Raw genomic sequence first — 11,002 nt, 5'->3', positions numbered from 1 at the left:
ACTCCTGTGCCTGTGAGCGGGGTAAGCTGGCCCTCCTGTCCTCATCGCTGGATATCACTCCGGTCATCTGTGCCTGTGAGCGGGCCGTGTGCCTGGCTTTCCTCTGGTTGTCCACTCCGATATCAGCGATAGGGTGGTGAGCTTTTTTTCCCTCTCCCGTTCTAATTGCTGGATATGACCTTCCTGACATCCGTGCCTGTGAGCAGGCTGCGGCCTGGCTTTCCTCGGGTTGTCTTCTGCCGATATCAGCTTTAGTTTGGTGAGACTTTTTGTCGTTCCTCCATTCTTATTGCTGGATATCACTCCGGTCATTCGTGCCTGTGAGCGGGCTGCGGCCTGGCTTCCCTCGGGTTGTCCACTCCAATATCAGTGATAGAATGTGAACATACCTATTGCCCAGTCTGTGGTATTTTCCCCGGGTTTTTGTGTTTTTATTTTTGTTTTTTTTTGCTTGGTGTTTTGATTTTTCACTTCCTGGTTCCCCCTTCTCTATGGTCCCCCTGTCCCATGTGTCTTGGAACTTTTGGTTCCTGTCTGTTTTTTGTGATTTGTTTCCCTGGTTTCCCAGGTTTATCTTTGTTGTGGTTTGTGCTTGTGTACTTGTCTTTTTTTGTTTTAAGTCTCCGGAGCTCTACCTGACCCCCCCTCCCTCTACCCAATAAAGGTTTTTACCCTGGAGGAGGGGGCAGCTCTCAGCCATGTACTCCCGGAGGTTTCCTTTCAGTTAAATGTTTTTCCTCCCCCCAGTGCTGTGCAGCTCACTTATTTGTATGGGCGTCAGGAGCCGCCCATGAAGTGGGGGTACTGTCCTGCCGTCTGCGCCAGAGGGCGCACCTACTCTGTTCTGTCCCTAGTTTCCTGTGCTTAGCTGTCCTTCTGGTGTCTCTCTCTCTGGGGCTATATATTTCCAGGTCTCTCATTCACCTTTGCTCAGCATTGAGGTTCAGATGTCCTGAGACCCGCCTAACAGGTCGCCCCACGTCCACTGCCTGAGGGCATTGGTTTCTATATGACTCCTGAACTGCTGAGCCCGGGCTAATCCCCCATTCCGCCGTTACGCATATGGGTCTTTTTCCGCTCTCCTGCCTTTCCACGGTTCATCCCTTCCAACATCCGTGACAGTCATAGGCCACTAATCTTCTCCACCATGAGACTCCACCACCTGACCTCTGATCAAAACATTCACAGTGCCGCATGTTAATAAAACATTATGTAATGCACATACTGTATGAGATAAGGATCTATACTCCATAATTCAAATTGTACTATTATATAATGTCTTGAAATACAGTACAGTGCATGATTTTATTTTATGCAATAGGCCACAATCGACCAACAGCCAATTAGAGAGTCATAGTTTCCGGATACCCAATCATATAAGATGTGGGCGGTGTGCGCTTTGGGTTTGGGATAGTATTGACAGTCAACTTGGGGAAGACAGCACGCTGATTTTCTGATTTTTTTCGATTTGAAGTAAGTCATTGGACTGTAAACATTTGCAACATTTGACTGTAAAATAATCACCTATTACCTATTTTACATTATTCCATTTGTTAAACATAATCGTTCAGATTCTATTGGCTTGAACTTGTATTGTGGCTACCTCTTGTCTTCTTGCTTTTTTTGTGGCTCAGGTGGTCTGACAGCCCCGAGATGTTCAGAAGGTTTTTGGTCTGCGCGTGTCTGATCCATGCAGCCGCTGTGCATTCACTGTTCGACATCAAGGATCCAGAGAAGCGAAATATTTCCGACAGGGCTGAAATGAACTTGATGAGCGAAGACCAATACTCCGTCGAAACAGGTTAGACTGTTCGAGAGCTGCCTGGGAAATTAAATGTTATTTTGTTATTCTTGTAAAATAGATACTTTCACTAAAATGCAGTTAAAATGTAACTGGTACTATTTGCATTTATTACAATATGTTCTTGTTTTATCTGAGAAAATTTCAAATGGATTGTTTTTAACTACAATACGAGGTACCATTGTATTTCAGAATTATTTTCAGTTAATGTCTCATCACAACACGTATTGATTGCTATTTAGTATTTTTTAGATTTTAATTTAATTCGATTATATTATAAATACTTGCCATGGTACTTTCAATTAAAGAAGATATTTCCTCTTTTAAATAGATTTTTAAAAGATAATTGGCATCATACTATATACACGTTATTATTATAGTTAAACGTTTACATATCGTGACAAATAAAGCTGTAAACATGTTTGGCTCTTCAAAATAAAAAAAACAACTTATTTTAAAATTGTATTCGTTCATAACTAATAACTAAGACAAATTTAGCAAACCAGTACCTGCATATAGGTATTAATAATTACGTTATCCAGTGTTGTCCAGTGCTACGCCTACTGTATCAGTCTTGTTGGTTTTTTACCAGCAGTATAACGGAACAGTTTGATAAAAGCCGAATATTGAAATCGAACTACACTGAGCAGTTCTGACGCAAATAATGCTATTGTCCCCATAGGGAAAGAAATATTTGGGGAATTATGTAAAAGTGCAAAACATATTGTTGCGTATTCAAGAATAATACCGAACACCTTTTTTTTGGGAGGGGGAGCATCTTCGGTTGTCATCCTGAAAGCTGTGTGGTATTTGTGAACTTCGGAAGTGTAACAAATAAGTACTGCAGTGTGAAATTAAAATGAAGGCTTCGACGTACTTTTACCGGTGGACGGAAGCTTAAGAGGTACGGCGTATTTTCTGCTCTGTTTGCTGAAAGCAAAGGAGAATTGAAGGTTCACAATATCTTAACGTTATTCTTCAGGACAAAGAAGAGGGAACTTTTCTCCTGCTCTGTACTTTCCTGTCTGTAATAGCCGAAGCGTAGTTGTCCAGGTTGCGTTTTGTCCTCAAGCCCTCGTTTTTTGATGTTTTGACGGGCAGCATCCCTGAATACTCAGGTTTCAGAATTATAGTTTAGAATCAAGGAATCTGCTTAATTTATATGTAACGAATTGAACCCGCAAACTTGCTAAAGAGTAGGGAGTGTGTGCGTGTCTTAGTGATTTGTTCCAGGCACACACCGCTCTGCGGATAAGAAAAGAACTTCAATTTTATTTTCAGGTGATGCCCTCTCCCGTCGACAGTGAAGCTGAACATCCCAGTCAGTTTCTTGGTTTTAAATATCTACTCTTCGCGAAACATTCCTTCATCCCACTTTAACATTTCTCCTTAAGAATGTCCATGTAAGGTAAACTCTTCACTCCAGTGATAATCCTCGTTACAGGAATGCTGTATTTATAACCAGATTCAACTCCGAATTCACCGGAGCTTAACCAGGCTTTAGTCCTCTCTTTGATCAGAATTTACGTTGTCTTGCACTTCTGAGTCGGAGAATGTAGTGTCTGGATTATTTCCATTGCAGAATTTTCTTCCGTTGTCTTTGGCACATCAAAAATCAGCATTCTGATAAGTACACAGCGCAAAGCAGGCTATTATAATTCTTGGTGCTGACCTCTTGTACTTTTGTTGGATGAAAAACTTGCAGCCTTTTGATTGCTAGTTGTTCTTTTAAATGTTTAAGTGTATTAGGAAACAACACTATGTGTCGTTATAGACCCATAATTTCGGTGATTTTTTCCCCATTTTATCAATGAAAGAGAAAAAGCGAGTCTATTTTTTGTTTTACAACATAATGCATATGTACTGACTTTTTTTTCTCATGTACACTCCAGACTTTGAAATTCAAGTAAAACTCCAAACCTAAACTCTGTTCTTCACCTTCTGAAGCCTTTCACAAGCACAAAAAGATAAATGAAAGAATGTTACAAATTTATTTAAAGCTTTACTCTAGGATGTACAGTATAATCAGATCTAAATGAACTTAATGACATCTATTTTCATTGCAATGGTGTAATGCTTAATTTGACCATTTCAAAATTTTCAGTATTTGTGTAAAGGTTTCATCTTTTTGAGATCATTTCCTGTTAGGTTCCTGACTTATGAAAAATAGCACAAATATAGCTACATAGCTTTGTATTTCAATGAATGAATAACTAAATTACTAAAATAACTAAATTTTATCTGGGTATAAAATTCTTCAAAATGTAATGTATACGATTCCAGGAAGTATAACATTAATAATCCCTATTGCCTCATCTCAGCCAATAAGCTCCCAGCCCAGTGATCCCACTTCATTGTGTATCTATCCAGTTAGCTTGTGGCATTCCTGATGGATTGGAATTGATGGGTATGAGAGAGCTGTTAAAAGTATAAAAAAGCTATATACAGTATATATAATATAAATATACTGTAGAAAATATCTGATTTGAAATTTTCTTTTAACTACAATTATTTCAAATATATTTAAATGATAAATACATAAATCCTGTTAAATTAAAAAAGAAAATGTTAAAAGTTATAGTATAAAGCAGACTGTTAACATAAACAGTAATTGCCATAAAACTCTTTCCTTACAGGAGTTTGGAACCAGGGAAAACCTAAGACTGTATTTGCCAGAAGAGCAGTTAAGGAACAGCAGATACTCCGTGCACTGGTGAGTGATATGTTGACTTTACTGCTCTTTTTTGTAATTGTCAAGGTTCACAAAAAGATCTGGATCTGCGGTCTCAAGCCACATTGTTGATTTTGTGCCTTATGTGTAATTCTTTGCAATGTAATAGCAGCAGTGAATAATGACAAAAGAACCTCATCAGGCTGTCAGCTTATTTTGAGCTAGTGTGGAGTTTTTAAAAAAAAAAAAATCATGGGTATTGACATTTCCCGAAAAAAGCAATTAACTGCAGTAGAGCTCACCCTTCCTGAGCCACTCCAAAGTTCTTCTGCTCTTCTTAAGTACTCAATGCCTGACCTCAAATTGGATTGCTTGCTCAGTTGGGTACCAGACCGATAGCCGCCAGTAATCAAGAGTTTTCTTTTCCTTCACTGATTAGTGCTTTTCTAATCAGAGAGAAAACTGTTGGTTCGTATTTGTAGGATTAAGAAAGTTTCTGTAAGAAAAAGTCGATATTGTGACAGAGCCTTATCGCTCTGTTATTGCCTTAAGCTGTTGGCTGTTTTGTAGCTGTAACTTGGGTCACATTTCTTTTGAGGATTGAACAGTATTACAGAGCAGCACTTGGAAGCCCAGTAATTGCAATTTAGCAGATTTGTGGAAAACAGTCTTATCTGCCCACAGGCTACAGGTCTGCTTACGTCATTTTCCAGAAATGAAATGTTTGTTGAAATGTAATTCTCTATGAATTGGAATTAGCCAACTCCACTGACTCAAGGAGATGAGAAAGTAACCTGACACATGGGACAGGAAACTGACTTTTGCATAAATTCAAATTATATTTGTGCTATTGTTATAATGCCCTTCAATGAGCAATGAACAGTAAACCTAGTGTCTGTTTTTGAACCATTTTATGTAGGGTTTTGGTTGAAGACAATACTTTTTTTCTGTTTTGAAAGTGTTTTAGTCCCTGAATAGTATAATACAGATAACGTATTCTATATGTAGCACCTCAAGAGTAACACAACCTGGTTTCCTTAAAAAACATGAGGTGACCTGCCTGGGGTTTGCTCCAGGTATGAGCTGGTACACAACATGTAGTGATGAAAATTGTAAGCTATATTTAAACCACCCAGCCAGTCACAGCTGGGTATTGATATGCCCCCAGATTAAACACAACACTGTATAACAGAGCTCGGCCTAGGCACCTTGAGCAGCTGACCCACTTGGGAGCGTTATTCATTAGAGCTTCTTACAGCCACCCTTGTACCAGGATGAGAATAGGAGACTTTCTGCATTCTTTACCCCCATGTGTTTCCATGAGAGAAACATTCTTCACAGCTATGAAATAATGACCCAAGCTTAGATGTGTTTGATGATGTTTATTGGGTATTTAGGCAAAGTGATATTTAGCTGAACCTTCTTTGCTGAAGGCCAGCCCCTTGGCTATAGGACAAGGACCTCAATGTAGAGAGGAGCGACCAAGGTGGAGGCAGAGGAGAGATACACAGGGTGAAACTCGAAATGAAAAGAGCTTTGCATACTGCTCTGAGAAATGAATGCTTACAATTTAAAACTGTGGGGATAAGAGGTTATGTTGCTGTCATCTTTCCCAAACATCAGTTGAGAACCATCTATCTTATTTGGTAATTAGTGACTTATTGATCCAGGGATCCATATTCAACCAGCTTTTCCTTGAAAGAAGCCAGGGTATTGGCCTCAACAGCATGGCTGGGTAGCTTGTTCCACACTCCCACAACTCTTTGAGTTAAGAACTGCCTTCTGTTCTCAGTTTTAAATGCACTTCCCACAGAGTTTCTCTGGTTCGTGTTTCACTATTGATTCTGATGAAGCCCACTTTGATGCTTTTGAGGATTTTGTATAGTTACATTAGGTTCCCTCATACTCTTTTGTTCATGACTAAAGGCATTCACTTCCTTCAGCCTGTCAGTAGGACCATCCCTGGAGCCCTGGAATATAACTGGCTTCTCCGCTCCAGACTGATTCCTCTGATGGAATAACATGGAGACCAGCTCACATGGTGTGGGGACACAAGAAAGCAGTGACTGACTCCAGTCCCAGCCCTAGTGGCACTGCTTGGGGAATTCCCTCCCCCCAGACCTTACTTGATGAGGCACTTGAGAGCCCTTATCCAACAGGATTTTAAGACTTCATTCTGTGATTCAGCAACATCCCCAGCTGAATACATGAGACACAGAAAAATAGTCTAAATTCTAAATTGAATTTAAGCTTTGTCTGCTGTTCTCCTGCTTTAAGTTAATAAAAGGACGCCTGAAGCAATCAGATCAGATTACAATCACTTAATGATTTACTCAAACAGTAATTACAAAATATTGAATTTGTCTCACTTAATTTCATTCAGAATAAAAATGGATTGAAACAGAGCTTTTTCTTTTAGATCAATTTAGCATAAAATTACCTCATAATGAGCTACACAGGGACTTGGTTGTCAGCACTGCTGCCTCGCAGCTCTTCTCCTGGGCTCTGAATGCTGAGTTTAATTCTGGCCTGGGGAGGCTTTTGGTGTCGCATCCATGGTCTATCTTGCCTTGAACTCATTGCCCGCTGGGTTAGGTTTACCCCAACTTACTGTGAGCTTCTATTGGACAGATGGTTATTAAAATGACTTTATAATTATCACATTATTTTTCTAATATGGTCTAATATTTTCTAGTCTTTAATTTTCCTGTCAGTAGATCTGACTCAGTCTTTACCTCTTGGTGTTTTCTTCAATTACAAGAGTATATATACTGTATATACCTGGGTCTCAGTTCTCTGCCTTTAAGCACTGAAATATTTTTTTTTCCATTTTAGAAACAAAAGCAGGCTCCGGAGCCCCCGAGTCGAAGATGCTCCCGTGTCATGGAGAGCTGCATCTTTCACTCCCTGTGCTGTGATCCGTGTGCGTCCTGCCACTGCCGATTCTTCAACGCTATCTGCTACTGCAGACGGCTGAACCGCCACTGCCAGAAGAAGACCTAGTGACCAGATGCCAGAGCAAACTGGAACATCTCTGTTAATCGCCATAAGTGGTCATAAGTTCTATGTTCTGTTTGTTCTGAACTGCAGCTTTGTTCCCAGAGAGAGGACAGTGATGTAATTGAATTTCACAACCATCTGTGTATTGCAGGGTGTGTGGTAAAACAGCTGCGTTTTTGTATCATTTCAGTGGCATTCTGCTAGATCAGGGGGCCTGATGCCTGACAGCTGCAGTAGTTCTGTATTCTCTGGATGCTGGAGGCTGATAGGTTAAGTGTAAGACAATAGCTCTTCAGAAGAGTTCTCCAGAGCAGTCTCTTGACCTGTGGAGAGGTTTGTATATTTCATTATTGTCATGGTTACTCTGGTCAGCCTATTTAACACAACTAAACAAACATCAATTAAAGTGTCATAACAGGGCTCCTGTACTGTAATAACGTGCTGAAAATGTGTAGCTGTGTCCTTGTATATTACGTATGTGGTTATTGCTGATTTCACATGATCTTTAATAACAGAATAAACTTTTCAAACATGAAAATTGTTTGAATCTCTAACCACTGAACACATCTCCCAGTGACACTACTCACACTGAACACATCGCTCACTGCTTACACTGAATACATCCCTCAGTGACACTGCTTACCTCGAACACATCCCTCAATGACTCTTCTTGTAATGGATCTTATTGCACACATATTTCTGTGATCAAATGAACGTTCCCGCTCCACGGTGGGGAATAAGAAGGGGTGTTTCAAGCAGCTATTCCCGGTCAAAGAGCCAGTTTCCTCAGTTTAGCCCCAAGTCAAGTGGTTTATGACCTCATTGACGTCACAGAGATGCCATTTTACCAAAGTCCAAAAGCTGATCCAAGTCCAGGAAACATTCAGCGAATCTTCCATTTTTTGTGCAATCTATATCAGATTACTGATATGATTGCTTAATTGAAATATTGTGCAACCATTTAAAAAACAAATTTTAATAAATTTACATTTTAGTAAGCAAAAAATAAATGCAAATAAAAGTGAACTGCCTGAAATATTTATCATTTATTCTGGGTTTAAGTTAATATGAAAACAACATTTTAATAGAATCATTGTATCATTAGTTTAATCTGTACACATAATCACTCCTTGCTTATTTCTTTTGTTTCTTGTAACAGATGTTCCATGTCAAATTTAATTCAATTCATTTTTATATAGTGCCTTTCAAAACAAGGTTGCCCCAAGGCAGAACAAGACAGAAAAGACCAGAAGACAATACAGGAGAGGAACCAAAAACTCCTTAGTAAGGAAATAAAAAACCTCTAGGGGTCCAAGGTCAACTGGCTGCCCAACCACTTTGGGCATGCTAACATTATACAATTAAAAAAAGAAATAAATGAATAAGGGTATTATTCCATCCATCATGTCTTCTGTATGTCAGTACTCCATGCGGATCTCTGTAGTCCAGCAAAATCCTCCTAAACGATAGCTATATTCACAATGTCCCTCGTGGATCCATGGCAGTGATGCAGCATCCAACTCAGATGGTGCCCTGCCCGGGCGCCATCCGGACATGTGGGGAGGAGAATAGGATAGTTTGGTCAGAACAGATTTATCTACCTGGTGGGCCAACACAGAGATACACAATGGCATGTACAGCAGCACCAGCAGCCATGGTTGCAGCAGACTATAATGTTAGGTGTGAGTAGGCTAGGCTGAAGTAATAGGTTTGCAGTCTGGATTATAATACTAAGATTGACTCGGGATCCCGAACATGGGGTGGGAGACTGTTCCATAAAGTAAGGGCCCTGTAACTAAAGGCTTTATCACCAACTGTTTTTTTATTAATGTGTGGAATATGAAGAAGACCTGCATTCTGTGATCTAAGCAGGTGACTTGGATGATATACATTAATCAATTCCATTACATAGACAGGTGCCTGACCTCTGAGAGCCTTATAAGTAAGTAGAAAGATTTTAAAGTCCACCCTGTTCCTGACAGGAAGCCAATGAAGAGAGCTAAGTATAGTCGTACTTTCTGCTCCTAGTAACAATTCTAGCTGCTGCATTATGAATTCGCTGTAAGGTGTTGAAAGAGTGGTGGGTGCTCCCTGATAGTAGGGCATTGCAGTAGTCTAACCTGCTGTATACAAAAGCATGTATTTATTTCTCTGTGTCTTGATTTATATTTAAATTCAACTCATCTAACTTCTGATCTGTATATGTCACGAGAGTCCAGAAGAAAGCTAACAATTCTGTAACACTGGTTTAATATTGTGTGCTGTATTTTGTCTTATGCAAGGGACACACATAGCACACTGTGTGGAGGAGACTGACATTCGTGGTCTGTGGGATTATGCCACGAAGCTATAATATATGGGTTTCCTGTGACTGCTAAATGGGGTCAATCTGCAGCCTGTGTCGAGGCCATTGCAGGAGTCTTACACACTTTGAAGTTGGGTAATGAGATCAAGGAAACACTGGATACTGATAAACATTTTACTTCTGTCATATTTTCCATTTTAATATATTTGCCATACATCATTGCTGCTTTTTCTTTCTTCCCTTATCTGTTTTTGTTTCCCTTTATCATACATTTTTTACTGTATTGTTTTTGACTATGTTTTATTTTCTTTTAATGGTATGATTTAGTATTACTTTTATCATCAATTTTGTTGTTATTTTTATTATAATATGTTATTTGTTGCCTGTGTTCTAGTAAAGATGTGGTCTTCAGCTAATTAAAAAATTAAATATCATGCACAATTAAACTGCAGAGCCTTTCTGATTTATTCCCTGTCCACTGCAGAGATAAGAAACACATTAACACATCTATGAGAGGGTCTTATAACCAGAAGGCCTGCACGGGTTTGTAGGAGTCTCCATTTGCCCATGATAAGATACATGAAGAGCAGGTAAGAAAATTAACCCTAGCTTTATATTTGCATTCATTCTAATGAATTTCTTGCTTCTTATTGGGTATGATCAGAGCATCTATGAATAGAAAATAAAAATAATAACATTTGAATGCCTTAATCAATAGGGTGAAGAACTAACGTCTGCAGCCTGGCATAATTAAAATGAATGCTAACGGCACATGGCAATTTAAATTCTGACTGTGACATACAGTACTAAGCGATACCTCTTTAAAATACTTGTTTGCACTAAGGATGATCTATCTTTGAGGGAGCTATTGTAAGGAATCCAAGTGAAGAAGTAAAAGGATCCTATGCAGACAAGAGAGAGAGTAGAGGCAGAAACAGCACAGGTGTCCAATCCGAATCAACAGGCGAGTCTGTGGTCAAGAGCAAAGGTAAGTTCAAAAAGCTGAATGTGGTTGTACAAAAAAGATTCTCAAAAAGGGATGAGGAAGGAGTTCTCTAGGAGAGAAATCAATACTGAGAAGCGAGTAGCAAGTTTCGGGTTTAAATAGAGCTGAGTGCAGAACAGTACAGAGGGTGGTGATGGTTTAACAAGCAGCATCGCTTGTTGTGATTAGCTCGTTTGTGGGTCGATCTCTGATGACTGGCTGCCATGACAGCTGTGAATT

The 11,002-nt window shown here is 39.5% G+C and overlaps 1 protein-coding gene across 1 annotated transcript; it reads left to right on the top strand.

Annotated features, from left to right (window-relative positions):
- Positions 1–1,393: 1,393 nt before the first annotated feature.
- On the top strand, positions 1,394–8,484 carry asip2b (agouti signaling protein, nonagouti homolog (mouse) 2b). The gene is made up of 4 exons (XM_015354381.2): positions 1,394–1,473; positions 1,635–1,801; positions 4,438–4,514; positions 7,308–8,484. The coding sequence occupies exons 2-4, from the start codon at positions 1,654–1,656 to the stop codon at positions 7,473–7,475; spliced, it is 393 nt and encodes a 130-aa protein (XP_015209867.2). The 5' UTR covers positions 1,394–1,473; positions 1,635–1,653; the 3' UTR covers positions 7,476–8,484.
- The last annotated feature ends 2,518 nt before the right edge of the window (positions 8,485–11,002 follow it).

The sequence above is a fragment of the Lepisosteus oculatus genome, chromosome 6, assembly GCF_040954835.1.
Source record: "Lepisosteus oculatus isolate fLepOcu1 chromosome 6, fLepOcu1.hap2, whole genome shotgun sequence".
Taxonomy (NCBI): Eukaryota; Metazoa; Chordata; class Actinopteri; order Semionotiformes; family Lepisosteidae; genus Lepisosteus; species Lepisosteus oculatus.
This window is presented reverse-complemented; position numbering and strand designations above follow the sequence as displayed.